Source organism: Gouania willdenowi, chromosome 3 (genome assembly GCF_900634775.1).
Source record: "Gouania willdenowi chromosome 3, fGouWil2.1, whole genome shotgun sequence".
NCBI classification, from domain to species: Eukaryota; Metazoa; Chordata; class Actinopteri; order Blenniiformes; family Gobiesocidae; genus Gouania; species Gouania willdenowi.
Genome location: NC_041046.1, coordinates 38,884,894 through 38,905,700, shown reverse-complemented (window position 1 = coordinate 38,905,700; position 20,807 = coordinate 38,884,894). Strand labels below are relative to the sequence as shown.

Genomic DNA, 20,807 nt, shown 5'->3' with positions numbered 1-20,807 from the left:
TTCGTGCCTGGTTATATCTGAGTTTTACAAACATCCAGACACTTCCTGCACTTCCTCACTGCTTCACTTCTTATCTCTTATTGAGCTGCAGTGCTGCCGTTTGTCAGTCTGCTTTATGTCAGAGGTGTGTATGCGCTGAGTTTGCTTTCAACCACTCCAGGACTGCGATTTTAATCTTGATTAGAGTTGGTGTCTTTTATGGCTGAACGATTAATTGCATTTGCAATGATATTGCAAATGATAAAACAAGATTTTCTAACCACATGGGCTTTGATTTGCGAGCAACTAGAGCTGAGCAGAGAACGCTGTGCAATGGCCACAGCCTCGACGGAAGTTGACACTGAAAAAACTCAAATTAAAAATGGAACAGGGGTTATCCCCAGTTCCTCAGAGGCTGAGGAAGATGCTTCTTGCCTGGGGTAGAATCAAAGATGGAGGTGTCTGAGGCGCTGAAGTTCAGCAGATGCATGGAAGTGTTTTTACTTCATTCTTACTGGGATTTCTTGTGTTTCTTCACCAGACGGGGAGGACAGTGATTGGCTTAACTCCCTTTTTGTTCTAGTTTATTCCTGGTATTCCGCGTTATATCACCTCACTCCACCAGACATTCAACTTCAGCCAGATTTAGATATTTTCCAGTAAAGACCCAAAATAAAAATCCACCATTGTTTTGCCACAACTTCCAGTCCATGACAACAACAGAAATAGAATAGAATGCTTTTATTGTCATTTTACACGAGGTACATAAAATTAAGAGAGACCTCTCGTGGTGCAAGATGCAGAAAAAAAACAGTGTATTTACAAGAGTAGCCTCTAAGACAATAAATAAACAAATAAACAGTGAGAACAACGGGAAGACACTTTGGCAGAGTTTTTGGGGCAAACACAAGAAATCACGATAAGAATAAAGTAAAAACACTCCTATACATCCATATTATTATTGGTCTATGAGGCCCACACTGTCTTCAGCAGTTAAAAAAAATTGTCTCCTGCAGCTTTAAGTTTTTAATGTGCTTATTACCGTCATTAACTTGTCAATAATCTGTCGATCATGAAACATTATTACTGCTATTTCAAATGTGGAAACATCAAGTTTAGTTTAAGTTCAAGTTTATTCAGACAGTCAAACAGACAGAAATATGATCAGACATTCCAAGTATTCCAAGCTTTGTTAATTTGTGCAGGATCTAAATGATGACATTTAAATGGACCAGCTGCTCCCATTGTACAAACAGTCCCCGAGGTCTCACAGTATTTCAGTATTAACAGAGTGTACAGTCTAATGACCAGTAAGAGAACTAAATCTGTGTTCATTTTTCTTTATTTTGTTAAAAATCTTCCTTTCTTATGTTTTAAGTTTAAAACAAACTTAACGGACTTAAGATTAGCGTCACTTTCTCTTTGTTTTTGTCCCTTTCCAACTAAAACTCTTTTCTTTTGGTCTGCTGTTGATGCTCACTCCTCATGCTGCTCATCATTCACTTTCCATAAACTTTAAGGAGGTATGATGCAGTTTGTTCTGAAACATTGAAGCCGTTGATTCAAACGATCAACAGAAGTCGACTCCATTCTCAGCTGTGTTCGTGTGATCTTGTTGCGTCATCCAAAGCCGTATGTTGTGCCTGGTACGAGGAGGAGAAGGAGGAGGAGGAGGAGGAGGAGGATGATGATGAGGAGGAGGTGGTGGTGGTGGAGGAGACATGTAGTCAGCTCAGAATGAAACCAGATGAGATCTTTATACTTTTATGGAGGTGCTCTCTCATCTATGAGTCATTGGGTCTGAGTTGAGGAAGATATTCTAGGTTTGTTAACACTTGATATTTTCTTAGTCTCTGCGATGTTTATCGTTTTATAAACTCTTGGTGTTTTGTGTGACAAGGGTTTTTCTACCAGAGTTACGAGGAAACACTTATCTTATTTTTCTAGATACCGTCCTCATTTTCTGAGCCCGTGTGAAAACTTTTCTACAACTTCAGACTTTGACGATTCATAAGGAGTCAAAATGCTAGAAAAAAACAAAAAATATTGGGAAAGGATGAATTAGGGTCTACATTTTGAGACAAAAAACAGCATAAAACAGACATGCAAGATCTGATCCAGATCATCATGTGTAAAAGTGAGGATTTGAACAATTTTGACGAAAACCACAATGTATGTTGCCTCTGATTAAAATGTTCTAAATGCTTCTCCATAAACAGCATTTCTGTGAGTTTCTTCAAGCACCTGCATCTCCTCACTGCTCCATGTCTGCATATCAGCCCATTTGTATCTTTATATGCTCTTTTTTTTTTTTTACTGTACTAGGCTGCTGCTAGCTTGCTACGCTAACTGTCTGTCAGATGTATTTTACCAGGTAGAAACCAGAGCCCACTTGTTCGTTCTGCAAAGTAGGAAGTCGTTATGTTTTAACTTTTTTTGCATAATGTTTCACAATTAATATTTTTACTTACTGGATGGTGCTGCCAAATGACTGTTAAATCCACTGATAGGTCGCACAGACTAAAAGAAAAGCAATATTCAAAGTTAGATACAGTCATTTATAGGGCAGAGACAACACGGGCAAGCAAATATTTGCTATGTTTTGTATGCAGCTCCAGTGATACTATTAATGGATGAAATTCTCATTTCCACCTCATTCTCCAGGCTGATATAAAGCTGATATTTGATGATAAATATAAACGGCTTGCAATGCAAGTGTCTGACTAAATGTTCAGAGCTACAGTAAATACCTACATGTGCTTGTCTAAGGACAAGCTGTAGTAATTTACCAGTTGGAGTATGTTTTTCACTCTGGGTGGTGGAGGTTGTTGGAGACTGAAAGGTGACCTCTGTGTATCCTCACTAAGTGGACACACGGTTCAACACCTCTGTGAAGGAAATGGGTGAAAGCTGTTGGTCAGACTGACCTGACCCGTTTTCCTGTTGTGTTAAAACATCCCTGACACTCATGTACTCGTGGCTGCTGCTGTGAACATCCTCTAGTGGTCTCTGGTTTTCTCTGAGAACTTGTAAAAAGCTGCTGTTTCCAACCGACTCAAAGCTGAGCTTGGCTATAATTGAATCCTGATGTTCGCCGGCGGCGCTGACGACCTCTGCTTTTCATTGAGCGGCTACAGCACAAAGAGGCTTCGTGGCACTTGCAAAGTTTAACGTATCCTTCATTTAAGAGCCAACCATTTGTTTTTTTTCCAACCATTAAGGCTTTACTGGGTTTACAAGCTTCTCTCCAGAGTAAACTGCTCCAGGGGGCCGGGTTTAGTCTGAAGGCTGCTCTTTTGGGTTTTAGCTGAAAACATCAAAAGTGAACATTATCGGTCTACTTGTTACATTTTTTTTTCTTCTTCTTCTCTCCTGCTCTACCACGCTGCTGTGCAAAACCAGTTTATTCAAAGATTCTCAAAGCAGAAGCTTCGTATGATGATGTGAACGACATGACAAAACTGAACTCCAGCTCTAGTTGGAGGTGCTACATCCTCTGTGGTCTTTGGTTCAAGGTTCCACGTGTTGTTGCTCAGAGATGGGCATCTGCATAGTTTCCTTGAATCTATAGTCTTTCCTTGAGTCACTTTGAGTCAAAAACCGTCTGTGGGTGATGTGATTGTGGTGAATGTCTTTATTTCTTTTCCATTTGACTTTCCCACACTCATCAAGCAACTTAAATTTGATAAGATATTTAGTTTGATTTTATCTTTATTTAAATGGGTAAATCTTATTTGCAATGTCGGCCTTGTTACAGCCGGATATGTAACGACCCAAATTGTTATGGTTCTTTTTCCCCAATAAAACCCGAAATTTAGTAACTGTTCAATATTGTAACAAAAGTGCTGAGCCCGAAATGTAAATACTTTTTTTTTTTTTTAAGATAAAACCCAAAATGTTACAACTAGACAATAATCTAACAAGGTGCTGAGCCCAAAACGTAAAAACTTTCATTATTACATCATGGGGGAGGCTAAATATTTTTCCCCTAATAATTTAATAACTTTATTACATTAAACAGTTTGTCAATAATTTATGGATTAAAGGGCCTGTTAGAGCCCAATTGTGTAACAATGACCTAAAATGTAACAACCCAAATAATTATGTTAAAAAATGTAATAAAACCCAAAATGTTACAACCGGTCAATATTATAACAAGACGCTGAGCCCAAAAATGTTTTGCCTATACATAAATATTAGGGCTGTCACTTTAATGCGTTAATTGCGATTAATTAATCACAGGAAAAAACACAGGAGACAGGAGACTGCTGAGCTGCTCAGCTTTGTTTGTTAATTTTTGCTTTTAAAAACACTCACTGGATAAATATTATCTGAAGGAGAGAGAAAAAATACCAAGTTTGGAGTCAGAAGAATGTTCTTACTGTTTATGATGTGCTAACTTATACATATGACAATTTATTTCACTTGTATTTTCTATTATTTGGAGATTGACAAAAGGACTAATCTCAAATACCTCATAAAGACACTTTGATCTGCCACAATAATGTAATTTAAATGAAAATACCTCAAGTTGAGGGTGTTTTTCAGCAATTTTTAGGAGCAATTAAAAAGACACAAATTAGTTTAAAAAAAATGTAATCTCTTGACAGCACTAATAAATGTGATTTTTAATGAAACATTCGTTAACTGTGTGTAATTTCTAAGATGTTGGAGGTCATGAGGTTTGAGTTTGGTTGGATGATGCGTTCAGAGTCATTGTCTTTGTGCTGTAGATGCGCCGAAACCACAACTCCCACCAACACACACAGACTTGAGCTCACGCTGTAACACTAACCCAGTTTCAGTACTGGGGTGTGTGTGTGTGTGTTGGGGGAATTGGGTCGCCCTCGTAGCCAGCTGGGAGCATCCAACAACCCTCGATGTTCTTCCATATGCTCATAGATTTATTGGAGTGTTCAGACCTCTAATGCACAACGCATTCAGGTCGGCTTGGATTTTCCATTACCAGCAGGTTGTTACAGTCACGCAGAGACTCATAAAAAAAAACAGTTCGATGTGTGTTGCAGACTGGAAACCTGTAGCCATAAATCTGAGTAAACACAGATTTTAAAATGTATGAAACTGTTGCCGTTTCCGATGCAGGGCATGCTTCAGTTTTCAAACTGCAACATTGGCAATCACACCAGAACTTCTGCACACTCTGGTTTCTGCAGTAACAGGAAGTAAAATGAAGCTATTGTGGTGCAAAATGCAAATTGACACAATGTTGTGTTTAGATGTTAAATGGCCTGCTCCATGATTAGACGCAGCAGTTCCTACATATTTGCGTGGATCATGTGATACGGACACTGCAGACCTGGAAGAGCTCACAATCACTGACGCTCTGACCCACTTCTTTCGTTCTATCAATGGGATTTAATGAGTATCAATAGTAACATGACGGCAACTCTGAGACATGATCCTTTTCTTTCTTTCTCTCTTTTTTTTACCATGTCTTCATAAGCTATCAAATGTCAACACTACGTGTTATTATGTAAATCTTTTTGTGACAGCTGTGCTTTGCTTTATTATTGCAATGAAACAAATACATTTATGATCTTCAAACATCTGAATGAAAAAGAAGGATTATTAGTCCATTTGAACATGGCATGGTGGTGAATAATTCTGAGTGAATGAACCACACATTTTCATGCTTTCTTCTCAGGTTCACCAGAAAGAAACACACACACACACACACACACACACACACACGCACACACACACACACACACACACACACACACAAAACGCTTTAATTAACATCCAGCAGCACAATTGAATCACTCTACTCTTTGGCTGTGTTCGAAATGTCACAATCCATACTATACACTACAAACTCCATGAGTATATATACCTTTAGTGTCTACCATGTACTATAAGTATGTTTAGGATGATGACCGATAATGAGCGTTCCCACGACCAAGTTTCCCAAGATGCTTTTCAAACCTACGACACAAACCTAGAGCACACTGAGGCTAAATATCTCTCTTGATTCTCCACCTTTGAGAGTTCTGAAAACATTTTGTGTGAGAAAGTGACCAAGTAGACTATCAACATGTGGTCATTTGATCCATAAAACTCTCAAACACATTTCATGCTGACATTTCTGAGATTTTCGGAGACCCTCCATTGTGCTGTTTTACCCAGGATGATTTTACATTTTGCCAGCAATTCATCATGGGGCGGTTGGGTATGAGTAGAGTACCCCACCGTGCATACTTAGTGTGTTACCATATAGTATACATCCTGGTATTTCTCGCGTACTCAATCTTTCCATACTCTCTAATGTGAACGCACTACATACAAATTTTGATGTCAGACTTAGTATGAGTAGCACGTTCGTATGTGATTTCTAACACAGCCATAGTCTAGCTGAGGGACAGCATGTGTGAGGGAGTTCAGGAGCCTGGAGAGTTTTCGAGGGTGAGGTGGTGTAGAGTAGAGTTTGTGTGCGATTCAGACAGAAATAGAGACGTAGCCACTCTCAAAAACAAAAAAAGCTTTAGGATGAAACTATATTGATATAAACTGTTCTGTTTTTTAAACTGAGTCTCTAGTGCACACAAAATCATTAAAACTAGACCATTAAAGGTTAAAAAAAATGCCTGCTGCATGCATGAGTCAGAGTTTGGTGTGGGCATCATGAATGAAAGCATGAATCCCTCGTGCTTTGGTTCTACACTTTATTATCCCCCACCACAAAGCGTGAAAGGGGGATATAGGTTTGAGCTCCGTCCGTCCGAGTTAAAGGGGACAGCTTTTCTGAGAAACTGTTTAAGATAGAATAACTAAATTCAGTGTCTGGCTTCAGGGTAACAATACCTTGACGGAGTTCGAAAATGACAAGCGCACAATATTTTTTCCGGAGTTATTGCACTTCTTTTGTTTTTTTTTCTCTGTTTGAGGTATCTTCAAAGGGGACAGTTTTTCTCAGAAACTGTTTAAGATAGGATAACTAAATTCATTGTCTGGCTTCAGGGTAACAATACCTTGATGGAGTTCGAAAATGACAAGCGCACTTTACTATGTTCAAGGTATCTTCAAAGGGGACAGCTTTTTTCATTAACCAATTAAGATAGTAATTTTATATTTTTCTTATGTATACATCTAAGTTCTTAGATTTAGGACATTTAGGAAAAGGTTGTGAGTTATAATGAGAACCAATCTGGCGAGGGATGTGAATGACTGTCTTCTTGTTCCTTTCAGTATCACCTGCACCACAGTTTGAACACCTTGTCCTTCCCTTTATGACCACAGTGGAGAATCTCCTCACACAGTATAATGCTCCATGTCACAAAGCTGTGGACTTTCCTGATCTGTTGTCCTGATTGATTTCATCAGCTTCAAACAGTTTATCTCCCTCCCCCACCCTGCATTCACAGATTGAGGTTTTACTGGTTTTGCGGGTGTAATCCTGCCGATTTGACCCCCCTCCCCCTCTTCCTACCCCACACCAGATGACCGCCATCATCCGGGACAATTTAGCTTCAGAGGTCTGCTCCTCCTTTGGCATCTGTCACCTCTTGTTACACATTTAGATCAAGGGTGTCCAATTCATTTTAGTTCAGGGGTCACATTCGATTCCAACACTTCCATAAAGAGGCCGGATTAGCGAGCGACTACTTAGGTTAATGAACTTCGCTTTTGGAATTCAGATTTCCAATTAGCTACAGTGCGGGTTTTGTTTTATGCACTAACATAACATAAATAATAAAGTGTTTTTCTCAAATTAATGCTCTCTCTGAATTTTCCACCGTGTGAGACAATGTGAAAGGCTGAAAATATTCCCATTCCCTAAAGAATGAGAAAAAGATCTTCAGCTTTTATTTTGTAGGAGATTAGTAAGCGGCTATAATTTGACCCTAATCTCTTTTTTAATGCATTGTGATTTATATTTACCTGCTTATAAAGTCATTAAAAGACAATATCTCTTCATTGCTGTTTTTGTTTGCCTTTATGAAGCTTGTGGGTCAAAACCGATGCACACATCCTGTTGCTAGAATTCACTTTTTTTGTTTTATTTAAAAGCCAAGAATTTAAAAGTTAAATTCCCTCTCTCACATCGCCATCTATGTGCCTGTTTTTGTTTTCCTATTCTCTGATATTCATTCATTCAAGGTGAAACTGAAAATATAAGAACATTTTCCTACATTTGGGTCCCATACAGACTGGATTCTGTTAACTCACATTGTTACTGTCTGTGTTTGCAGATAAAACCAGAGCATCATGGGTAAAGGCTGTTTGACAGCGAGCAAGTACTTCTTGTTCCTCTTCAACCTCGTCTTCTTTGTGAGTATTTGAGTTTCACCAGTGATTCATGAAATATTACCATCACTGAAAAATCTATTTTTTGTGTAATTAGCAAATGTGTATTACAAATTATGAACCTGTTTTTTTACTGTAATGTCTTAAATTGAATGTCAAAATCGAGGCCCAGGGGCCAAATTTGGCCATTTAAAACATCCAATTTGGTCCACAGGAGAAAATAAAAATGACATAAATAGAAATAATGTTCCAAATACACAAATTCAACAAAACTACACAATATCTGCAGGACTCACAGTTTTCTCATTCTTATATCACATGATGGCAGTCATTTTTAATTGCAAATTGTTGAAAAAAAAAAAATCAAAATTTTTCCAAGTTTCAGCTTTTTCCTTTAATTATTTCACAGGATTTCCCCAAATTAAATATTTTATCACAATATTCGGTGCCCCCTGAACTAAAATGAGCTTTACACTCCTGTGTTAAATCAAGCAGGAACGCAGACTTTTGTGGCCTGATTTCCTAAGATACCAAATTGATAGGCATGCATTAGATTGTACACGTTAACTTGTTGCAGCTGATTTACTTAGACTGCTTGTGCAGACGATAACAGGTGCTAAAGTGTTGGAGACGGTGCTATTTAAACGATGGTCTTGTTGTTCAACACTGAAAAGGAAATGTGGGAAATGGAAGAAGCGAATAAAAATACGCATGAATTTCAGCAAACAAATGTAAATTTAAGCAGGGGAAACACCATGTGGAAGGGCATCTGACTGAGAAAGTTAATGCTGTGGGGAAAACAATAAGAACAGCAGATGAAGTGAAAAAAAAAAAAAAAAGATGGACAGATTAAAGAAAAAAAACAAAGGAAAGAATAGTTCAGAGTATTTTTTTTTTACATTTTCAATATATAGAAATTAGAAATGTATTGATTTTCAGAAAGGCTTTTGGTTAAATTGTTTTTAACTTTTATTATATTTTTTTATGATGTTCCTCCTGTTGTTTTAAATTCTCTTGTTTTATTATCCTTTTGGAATGTTGCTGCTGTTTTAATTTCACCTTTGTTTGTACAGCACTTTGTGATTTTATCTGTGAAAAGCGCATATAAATAAAATGTACATACTTTCAATGATGTTAAAATGCCTCCTTTTCCACACCTATAACTGCGGCCTACTTGAGATCAAACTGGTCCATATTTGGCCCCTTAACTAAAATGAGTTTGACACCCCTGATGTAAATAAAGCATAAATTCATGTCATGTCTAAACGTTTCACCCAGCGTTGTGAATGAATAGAATAATGTGTCTGCCTCCTCCTGCAGCTTCTGGGGGCTGTGATCCTGGGCTTTGGGCTGTGGCTCCTTCTGGACAATCAGAGCTTCGTCGTCTTCTTGAGTAAGTGTCCAATCAGATGCCAGATCACACCTGTCTATGGTTTGACTTAACCCAAACCCAATTGAGCGTTACATTGAGTCTGGGATTTATTCTGTGGAGCGTAGTGAAGTGAATGTATTAGATGACAGCAAAAATACACCAAAGGTCAATAAAAGTACACAAAATGAACTTAAAAGCACAGAAAACAACAACAGAAATGCACAAAATGAGAGAAAAAATACAACAAAATGTACAAAATAGCAACAAAAACATACAAACCCTTTGTTCTTTCCTGTATTGATGCTTATAGTTGTCATTATTTTTGAATACTTAGATGAATGTTGCACATTTAGCGCTTGTGTTAGACATTCACATTTTTTGTGGCCCTGCTATGATAAAAGTTGCACATTTTCAAACCATCATTTCTCACCAGGATCAATACATCACTGTCCTCTAAAGAATGTCTTGTTTTCTTCAGACTCGGGTGAATCAAGGGTTGCGACCTGATAACAGACATCCTTTAGTATGTTAATGCAGCGCTCAATTGGTTCATCAACTGCACTGGATCAAATGCAAACATTCGTCTGCGTAAAAGGAAGACTTGCATTTAATGTGTTTTTTAGGCAGTGAGTGTCATTAATTCACACTAGATATGGAACAAAATTTGCAATTTTCTATATTGCCAAAATGGGAACCTCATTATATCTTAAATTGATATATTTCCCATGCCTAATTCACACTACTAGTAGTAGTATGCTTTAGTTTGATACTTTTCAAAGCTTGTGCTCCAGTGTTATTTTTTTGTGATTCAGCTGTTGAGATTAAAAGGGATTGTTTCCCGCTTCATCATATCTGCCTCCAAAAGAATTAATTTAGTGCCAAATGTTGCCAAAGCACAATATTTAAAGCAGATTTCATATCTTGAAAATTCGAGTTTTCCTTGAATTTAGAACATTTTTCCTTGACTTGGGTCGTAAAGGAATAATAATGAATCCCAGACCAGTGAAGAACAACAGCCGTAAATCTTCTGATGGTAGGATTGTAAAGGAAAAGCAGACATGAAGTGAGATAAAACTTCAGCTGACTTCAGTCTCATGTTTGACTGTGGCAGAGGATGATGGGTAATGAGCACAGAGCTCCTCAGTAGTGCCTCCATGTGCTCTCTCACACTGGCCAAGTGTCGCTGGCGTCTCTAAGCAGGGCTTGTCCGTCCCAGCAGGTGTCCTCCCCAAACACACTGGGCTCTTTCTGCTCCGTCCTCCATCAGCACGCATCACATCACGGCCTGACTCATCACGCTCGCTCTGCGTGTGGCGCGAGCCTCGGAGGTTTAATGATGTGGTCATAGGACTGTAACCGACCCGGATCAGACACTTCAGCTTTGTGTCTGTGCATCGATGAGGCAGAATGCGACGTTTTGCGTCGGCTGGCGCTGCAGGCGAACGATGACATTAGAGCACATTGGCGTGCTCAGACCATGATGACGCTGAGTCAGACGGCGCCAAACGTGACTGTTTACCTTCCACGAGTGTGCAGTGGTGTCAACTCACAACATGAGTCTACAATTATAGTAACAATTTTCACTTTGTCCACTGTAACAATTACAGTGGACAAAGTGGAATTATGAAGTGAACTTCAGCTCTGCTGGCAGTTTGTTCCACTTCTTTGCAGCATAACAACTAAAAGCAGCGTCACCATGTTTGCTGTGAACTCTGGGCTCCACTAACTGACCTGTATCCATAGATCTGAGAGACCTGCTGGGTTCATACCTGACTAACATCTCACTGATGTATTCTGGACCAAACCCATTCACAGATTATTTGCTTAGAAAACGATCTCAAGTAAAAACAACTATAGAGATAATGAGGGAATGAACGAGTGATAACATACATTTTAAAGAATCTCATTTTGTAAATAAGTGGAGAGAAACAGTATTTAGTGCAGTGACTACATTTTGATATCAATAATTTCTGGTTACCCCAAAGACAATTTTTTTTCATTATTTAGAATTAGTTTTTGATTATGTTTGAGCTCAGATTTTTTTGTTTACTGCATTTTAGTTGAACTAGATTTATATTTCACAAATTGTAAATATAGAAATAGTTGTTTAAGATTGTGTTGTTTTAATTTAAAAGAAAATATTCATAATTAAAACATTTCAAAAATGTATTATTCTGAAATTTCTGGCGACCCCATTTAAACTTCAGACAACCTGACCCCAAGGTTGAAAAACACTGATTTAGTGGCTCCTGAATAGATTTCTATAGTTCTTTTTTTTTTTTTTTTTAATCATTTCTGTTCATGCCTGGGGTGGGACCAAGACTGACTCTCTCTCTCTCTCTTGCTTTCTCTGTTTCTCGCTCTCTAAACAGATGAGATGAGAATCAATGTTTACAAGAAAAATGTAAAGGGAGAAGTTCAGAGACGTTAAGGAAGAATTAAATCCGTAGTGAGCACGGAGAGATTGGCAGAATGGTTTTTGTTGTTATTTTTTGTGCTAAAACTAAAGTTAAAGTAGGAGTCATTGTGTTAACATTGAGTTCCTCCTCTTCCTCAGATGAATCCACAGAGGTGAAGGTGGCCTGTTACCTCCTGATTGGGGTCGGGTCCTTCTCCATGCTGCTGGGCTTCCTCGGCTGTTTGGGAGCCATTTACGAGATCCGCTGTCTGCTGGGCCTGGTCAGTGTTTTCATCCACATTCCACAGGTTTAACAAATAAAAGCTGAACTGAGGGTTCAGAGGAATAAACCTGCTGTAGAGAAGGCAACGATTAAGAGTCGGCTTTAAAAGACTTCATCTCCTCAGCAGCAGAGTTTAGATTTCTGTAAACAACTCCTTGTTCTCTCAGTGAGAACAATGTTACGTTCATTTGTTCTTCACACTGAACTGTGCTGAAACTTCCATGTAAGAAATCTGATGTTGACTTAGTATGTGCGTCATTTTCCCTCAAAGTAGTTAAAATTATTAGTTCTTTTAGTTTAGTTTTTTTTTACTGGAAAAGTTCTAGATTTGATCTCACTGAACAAATGTGAAAGTTCCATTTACGAGTGTTATTGTTGAAATACTAAACTTGTTATCTCGAGAACGTTTACAACAGATGATTGGAAAAAATAAAAGTTTATCCAGTTACGACTCAAAGTTCTCATGGCTGGTGAGTTCACACGTGTGTGAAAGAACCCAACCCAACAAAATCAACAAAAGATTTTGACAGCCGGGCCAAACATGACAAAAGAAAGGAAGGACATTAAGATGGTGCAGCCTTTGAAGCTAATCTAAAGAGAGAGAGAGAGATCTAAAGCCCCAAACAGGACGACCTGGACAGTCAACCTCAGAGTAAAGAACATAAATGAAAGCATTAGAAATCATAGAACATAATAGTCCTTTATTGATCCCCCCAGAGGGGAAATTCACACGTTGCAGCAGCAATAGAATAGCACACAGTAGGAACAAAATAAATACCAATGGTGCAAATAATCATGGCCAGGTTTCAAAGGAACCTGTTGTGAATTTAATCTTCAAAATCTATGAAAAGATAATGTTTAATACCATAGTTTGGTTGTGTAATGTTCTTTTAAAAGTCCCTGTGTAGGTGCCAGCAGGTGAAAACATCTGGACCATCTTACCTTTGTCACATGTGTCTCGTGACCCAAACACGTAGATTTGAATCTGCCTCCGCGCTCCTTTTTTCTCATCTGCAGGGACGTCCTGTCACGGTCTGCATGTCTGCTTCAACACGTGGTTAAAAGTGGGTGTTCGGGGTGTGTCAAATCAGTTGGTTGAGCGATAAAAAGCTCCTTTCTAGGTGTGAGATGTGTTGGTGGAGCAGACAGAGGTGCAGCCAGTAGGTATCACTTAAAGGGTCACCTATCTTATTTGTCTTCCTCTTCCTCAGTACTTCACCTGCCTCCTCCTGATCCTCATCGCTCAGGTTGTAGCCGGAGCACTCATCTACTTTCAGAAGGAGCAGGTGAGTCTCACTATTCACCTGTGCGTTAAACGTATTCCTCTGAGTCAAAGTGGAACAGTCTGGGTTTTTTTTTTAACTCTGTTTGAGTTTTAATATTTTACATGTGACACACTGTGCCTGGCTGTATGTGTATTTAGGTCTTAAAGTATACATAAAAATACAGTTCTTAGTCCAGAGTTTATCCTAAACACAAATCAACAAAATACACAATAATAACAACAATGAGGCTATTAAAATCATACTAAAATATCCACAATTTAGCCACAAAAAAATTGAGTGTAATGGGGGTCATTTAAAGTTTTAAATACTCCAAAATAGGTTTCCACATACTGTAAAACGTATGTCGGTTCTGTCAAAAAAAAAGTGGTGAGATCATCACTCCTCTTGTCCACGAGATGGACATGATGAGATGGAATGCCCATCAATATTTAGATGGCAAAGATAATTGTTTAATAAAGCAATTTTTATGCTTATCCTTTGCTTTTTAAGTTTTGCTGCTTTGAAAGTAAGATTGAAACTATTTTGCCAATGCCCAAAAAGTCAGATTCAGCGTCTGGGTCAGGATTAATTTTAAAAACAGAGGTAAACCATTTAGATATTGAACAACAAAAGTTTTTAATCTTTGGGAATTCCCTCGTTTTTAATAACCCGGGCCTTATCAGTCCTTGGAGAGGCTGCTGCTAATTCACAAAGCAAACACCACATAAACACAGCAGGTTTCAAAGGTTAAAACACCAATAATCACAGGAAACAGTCTGGACTCAAACCATTTGGTTTTAGGACCTGGGTAGGGGACTCTTTGGAAACAGAATTTAATTTAATGACTCAAATAAATCAGCTCATTTTAGTGAGTGACTCAGAATCACATGCTTGCATTTAATTAATTTCATTTACCAGTACTATGATGACTGGGTTGATGCCTTTAAGTGGCGCCCCCTTGTGTGTAATCTGCACGTTTAACAACAATTGAGGTCTTTTAATCCCTTTGAATCAAATTTAATGATCTAGATTTTTCATAATTTTCCCATTTTAACCTATTTGATTTTTAGTGAGTCGATCACAACAAAATTTCATCAAAATGGGTTAAAAAAAAAAAACAACCTTGATTGGGGGTAAAAAAGAGATTCATGCAATCTCATTTTTAGAACATTAATAATAAAGTTCTTCATGTGAAGAGAAAACCACTGCCTTAACCAATTAGAGCTGTTTGCCAGCTAACGACTAAAATACCATATCTTCTGGGTATATGTCGCTATTTTTCAGTTTAGAATCTAGAAAGCGACTTATACAGTCGAACAACATATCCGTAGATTTTTTCCAACCAGTCGGCAGCACAGTCTAAGGCCCGTGTCAAACTCAAGGCCCGGGGGCCAAATCTGGTCCTTTAGAGCATCCGATTCGGCCTGCAGGAGAAAGTGAAAATGACAGAGAAAACATGAATCATTGCGTGAATTACCAAATAATTCAGCGGTATATTGTTGTTGAAAAAACTTTTTTTTCAAATCCTGCTATTTTTCTCAAATTATTCCACAAGATCTTCCCAAGTTAAATAAAAATTGGTACGGAAAAAAATAATCAAAAATTAAAGGACATATAAGTATCTGTCAACTATTGCTTAGATATTTTTGATGCCTTTCATACTTTGTCTAATTTATAACGAAGTGCAAACTTTCCCACCAAAAACCTGCGGCCCACTTGTGATGGAACTGCTCCGTATTTGGCCCCTGAACTAAAATGAGTTTGATGCCCCTGGTCTAAGGAGTGAAAATGTAAAATGTGAATCACTTGGTGTAAAAATGAAAACATATCCACTTCTCACTAGATTTCTGAAAATAATACAGTAACTAGCATCAAATATCCAAACTGCCACATTAACTTTGTTCATATCTGATTGGCGGAATAAAAAAACGACCCTAGTTTCTACCCAGTTAAGTAGAGCTGATGGACAATGATCGTAGCAGGCTAGCTGCATACTGCTTACAGTAACTTATAACCATAACATGTATGCAGACATGGAGCAGTGAGGAGGAGCAGGTGTTTGATGATGTTTGTAGAAACTCAGGCACACAACAAGAATTAGAGCCCAACCCCAGGCATGCTCTGATTGGCTGAGTTGTGTAATGATTGGCACCTTCTTCAACCACTAGTTTATTTCATTAAAAATAGGAACGTTTTTGGATTTTTTTAAAAATTGCAAAGGAAATAGTACATTTCTTTGAAAGTGAGCCATATATATAATGGATAGTCTTCTGTCTTCTGCCCGCTGTGTCAATATAAACCTGTCAGTTGGATTCTGTGTGGAGACGTTGATTTTATTGCTGCTTCATGAGCTGAGACATTAAAAGTGATCTGAATGTTTGTGTTTGGTCTCATTAGTTACACGAAAAATTGTCAACGATTGTCACCAAAGTTCTGGATAACTATCCTGGGAACAACTCGACGGCGGAGCAGGCGTGGGACTTCATCCAGAGGAACGTGAGTGACACACTTGGTTGATGATATTTTTATATTTTCAACTGACTGGGAAACGCTGCTTAAACCCTCGCAGACTGACACATGGTGTTGGTGTGTGTGGAGAATGAATGTGGACTGACTCAGGCTGAGTTTCTCTGCATTGCTGTCGTAACTCAGACTGATTCATGTTACTTGTTTTGTCATGACTCATTTGGTATTCCTGTTTTGATTTTGACAATAATTTTTAAATTAATCAGTTTTGTATTTTTATTTTGCAAATTCGAGTAAAAAAAATAAAATAATATGAAAAAAAAATAGATTTTTTTTTTTATATAATTTTTTTCCACCACAGTTTTCTGACTTTTTCGCATTCCGTCCTTGTGGGTTACCGTAGCATGATGTGAGCCGGCCCCCTTCTTTGTTTACATTTGTTTACCTTTAGAGTAGGCTATATGTGTGCCACAGGCATGTTGAATTTTTTATTCGCACTCTGCTGAAATGCTAAGGGAAGAGTTTATTATTTTTTTAATTGTAATGTTATATGTTATAGAATACGTAGTTATCTGATTTCTTAATCTGAAAATTTAAGCTACTGTGAAGTTGCTGTTGCACTTTTGCTTAAACCTGAGTTAAAACTTGAAATTGTTGAATGACAGAGCCTCATTTATTTTTTAATTTGGGATTATTCTATGCTTTTTAACTCTTGAGGACAGCAATAAAGTTGCCCTTTTGACAATATATCTTGATGTCATTTTTAAGTGCATTGGGAAAAAAAAAAAAAATCAAAGCTCAAATTTTTCTTTAATAAATCTGAGATTTTTTTTAAGGCAAAATTTCCCAGCCCTAATTCACACATTTAATAATCCTCATGAAGAAAATGAAAAAAAAAAAAGTCACAATCTGATGCATAGATTAAGGCAGACCATCAATCAATCAATCTTTTATTTGTATAGCGCCAAATCATAACCAATGGTATCTCAAGACACTTTACAGTAGAGCAGTCTTAAGGACGGACTCTTCATTTTATGGATACACACATATGCATATATACGTATATACACATACATATGTATCCCACACCCAACATGAATTCATCATGGCGGCAAGGAAAACCTTCTGTTAAGCAGCAGGAACCTTATGTGGATCCCATTCCGATGATGAACAGCCATCCACGTTATGCTGTGTTGGGTGTGTGCAGAGGAAAGGGTGGAGACAGAGTTGTTGAGACTCTGTAACTCCACACTGAGGATCCCACGGACCTGCAAGACAAAAGCCAGAAGGAGTACAGGAGCAAACACACAAGGGAAGAAGCAGACATAGAGGGAGTGTTAGAGAGAGTGTTCCAAATAGTTACTGTTTTAACAGATTTAAAAGATCGCCTTATCGCGATCTTTTATCTACTAAGTGATAGTTTTGTTTTAGTTCAAATTTAGTTTTAATCTCATTTTAGTCTTTGTAAGTAATTTGTTATAGAATAACAGATGATAGATTACCTTTATTGTCATGTTTATGCTGGTACATATACTAAATTAGTTATCTGCTTCTAACCCTGTGGCTGCCTGGAGATTTGAACCAGGTACCCTTCCAGTTACAACCCCAGTTCCGTATCCATTAGGCCATAACAATAATTGCATTATTGCATTTATTCAGTTTTTGAGGAGATAATGTAACGCAGCAGAATTTTTATGCAGCATCTTCTGAACATTATGTAACAAAACAGATGCAGTAGTTTTCAGATATAGTAAAAAAAATAAGATTTTTACAGTGGTTTTCAGCAATATGTATCGAATCGTATCGGGAGTTGAATGAATCGTTACATCCCTACAATATAGTGTTGTTGACAAAGTTAACAGTGGTTTTTGCAAGAACAAAAAAAATCCACCTGGGTACCTGCACTTTTATATTATTTATTTCTGTTGTATTATATTTATATTGCACTATATTTCAGTTAATATTTCTTTTGTTCTTCTTTTCTTGTATTCTGCTGGTCCCGAGAAACAAATTTAGTTTTAATGTGAACATGAAAATGACAATAAAAAACCCTTGAAGCTTGAACGTTGCGCTGACTCAGACTGACTGTGGTTCCCTGTCTGTCTCAGATGGAATGCTGTGGCTGGACCGATCGTTTGGACTGGAACGGGAATATGGTGATCGTGAACAGCTCTCACCTGCTGTTCCCCTGCTCCTGTCAGAATGTGTCCCAGGTTTCTGGAAACTTCTCAGACAGCGGCTTCTGTGAGGCTCAGACGCCGGACTGGCCGGTGTATGACGTGGTAAGAACCGTTGGCTCTCTGTTGTCTGTCAGCTGAGAGTTCACTCACCCACTGAGCTGTGTTTGTCAGGGATGTGCTGCCAGCGTGGAGAGCTGGCTGCTCACCAACATCGGAGTCATCCTGGGAATCTGCATCGGAGTGGCTGTGATCGAGGTACGCACACTGTAGAGGATTATCAGTCCTGTTGTGTTCAGGTGGAATGAGCATGTAAAACATTTCATATTTAATACAGACACGGACAACTGCAGTTCCTCAAAGTCAACAAACAAAACAACTTCAAAAACACACAAAATGACTGTAGAATTTACTAAAAGACAAACAACGATACACAAAAAGGCAACAACGTACACAAAATGACACCAGAAACAACAAAAAATAGATTAAATGTCATCATCATCATCATCAATCATTAATGTTTTACTTGTTATTTACTCTTGTAGTGTGAGCAAACTGTGCATGTACACAGTGTTAAAATAGTTTCATCAGTCTGACATCTGTCAGTTTATAACAAGCTGCAGCACACACACGCGCACACACACACACACACAGCTGATGAGCTCCGCGACGCACGTTTAAAATGAAATGTAACACATTTTGTCCCGTCTAGAACTGGTAAATGTGAACATATTAATAACGCTGATGGTCAATCCTTTGGCGTGCTTGTGTGACTCCACCCACTTCGTTCACAGCGTGTCAGTGTCACTTTGGATAGATTCTTTCCGTGAGTCTCTTCTGCAATATTATGAGTCCCTGTGGCTTCAAACGTACTGTAACTAAGTCCATATTTCTAGTGCAATATAATGTTTCACGTTATCGGGGTGCTGCACTTATTTCATGTTTAGAAGCAGGAGGAAAAGGACTTATGCACACCGGAGAGTTTGGATTTTTTTACTTACTCACATGGGACAGTAGAGCCCTAAATGAGGGAGTAGACAAAATGGGAGAAATGTATACAAATTGACAACAAAAACACAGAAAATGAGTAAAAAAAATATACACACAAGTTGTGCTCACACTGGTCTACTTGCTTGCTTACTGAAAAACAATGTTCCACCTCTAGTAACGTGACTTATTGTAATAGTCTGTATGAACCAGTATATCATACCCACCAGTATCTCTAACCATTATCCATTATGTGTGTGTTTTCCAGCTGCTGGGGATGATCTTTTCCATCTGCCTGTGCAGGAACATCCACACAGAGGATTACACCAAAGTGCCCAAATACTGAGGTTCCAAACACTTTCTCTGCCTGTGTCCAAATGTAAAATATGTCTTTATATTTACTTTTTTTTTTTTTTTTTCCAGCACTTTAGAAACTTTGTAGATTTAAGCTTTGGGTCAGAGCAGTGCTGAAAACGTGGAGAGAATTGGGAGAAATGTGGTTCAATTCAGCTTTAAGTTAAAACATTGCCCTTATACAAAGACTGGAAATATTCTTAATTTTTTTTGTACGTGTGTTTTTGAGTTGGGACATGTTTTTAGAACTTTGTAAATACTTTTAGTCATTGTTTGTGTGAATTTGACTCCCAACATAAGTTTCTCCTGCCTGCTGGTTGTTCCTTTGTTTTGGAGGATGTCGTTGTCCAATTAATGATAATAATAATAGAAATATTGAGGTACTAAAATGGATGTTTGCTTTCTCACACTTTAGTTTCAACAAAGGAGTTTGAATTAACAGATTTTTTTTTTTTAAATGTGAGTTTTTAAGGTGACAGAACTCTAAAAAGTAAGTGTCAGATTATTGGTTTAATGTTTTTATAAAAACTCATCTGTGTGATTTTTAACTCCAAGTCGAGCTGTGTGTGTTTGTGTGTGTGTGTGTGTGTGTGTGCTTTTTATGAGCCTTTTGTTCAGCGTTTGTACAGAGCTGGTGTTTGTAGCTCGCTGGAGTCGTAAACGTGTTCTCACAACGTTAAATTTGTTTCCTTTTTGCTAATAAAGCCATTACAGCAGTTTTTGTGTTTGTGACATTTCTTTCACTTTCAGATTTCTTGTTTAACCTTAAAAGAGTTTATTGCTGCTGCTTCATTTAAAAAAAAGTCTGTGTGTCTGATCTTTGTGCATTTCATGAGTCTTGGGATCAAATAGCAATATTTTCATGCATAAGATTTGCATTCACTGGGAATATTGCGCCTTCTACTGGTCAGATCTATGCATTAGGTGCAATTATTTATTTTTATTTATTTATTTTAATGCTTTATTGAGAAACAATTATTTTAACATTCATATACAAAGGTCACACTAGTGTAGATATTTAAACAAAAACAAAGACAATTGGGCATCAATAATGTAAATCCAATCCACGCATTCAAGTGGCAAAACAAAACACATAAAACTATAAATACAACATTAGAACTTCAGACGGGCTTATAGCGCTTCTGTTTTATGTTTTCAATGACTTCAATGCATTTTAAAAAAAAATCATGTTTTTTTAAAAAAAAGTTACATTTATGTATAAAATGTTTGCCAAATATCGTCAAATTGTTACATAGAATTT

General features: G+C 37.7%; 1 protein-coding gene across 1 annotated transcript in view; it reads left to right on the top strand.

The window, feature by feature from the left end:
- Window positions 1-19,847, top strand: part of LOC114461269 (CD82 antigen-like) — a 34,215-nt gene extending 14,368 nt beyond the window's left edge. Inside the window, exons 2-9 of the mRNA XM_028443240.1 lie at window positions 8,190-8,268; window positions 9,565-9,637; window positions 12,174-12,295; window positions 13,509-13,583; window positions 15,960-16,058; window positions 18,137-18,310; window positions 18,380-18,463; window positions 19,461-19,847. Of these exons, the coding sequence (XP_028299041.1) occupies window positions 8,206-8,268; window positions 9,565-9,637; window positions 12,174-12,295; window positions 13,509-13,583; window positions 15,960-16,058; window positions 18,137-18,310; window positions 18,380-18,463; window positions 19,461-19,538 (768 nt within the window). The 5' untranslated portion in view covers window positions 8,190-8,205 and the 3' untranslated portion in view covers window positions 19,539-19,847. The remainder of the gene's footprint in view (window positions 1-8,189; window positions 8,269-9,564; window positions 9,638-12,173; window positions 12,296-13,508; window positions 13,584-15,959; window positions 16,059-18,136; window positions 18,311-18,379; window positions 18,464-19,460) is intronic.
- Window positions 19,848-20,807: the final 960 nt, after the last annotated feature.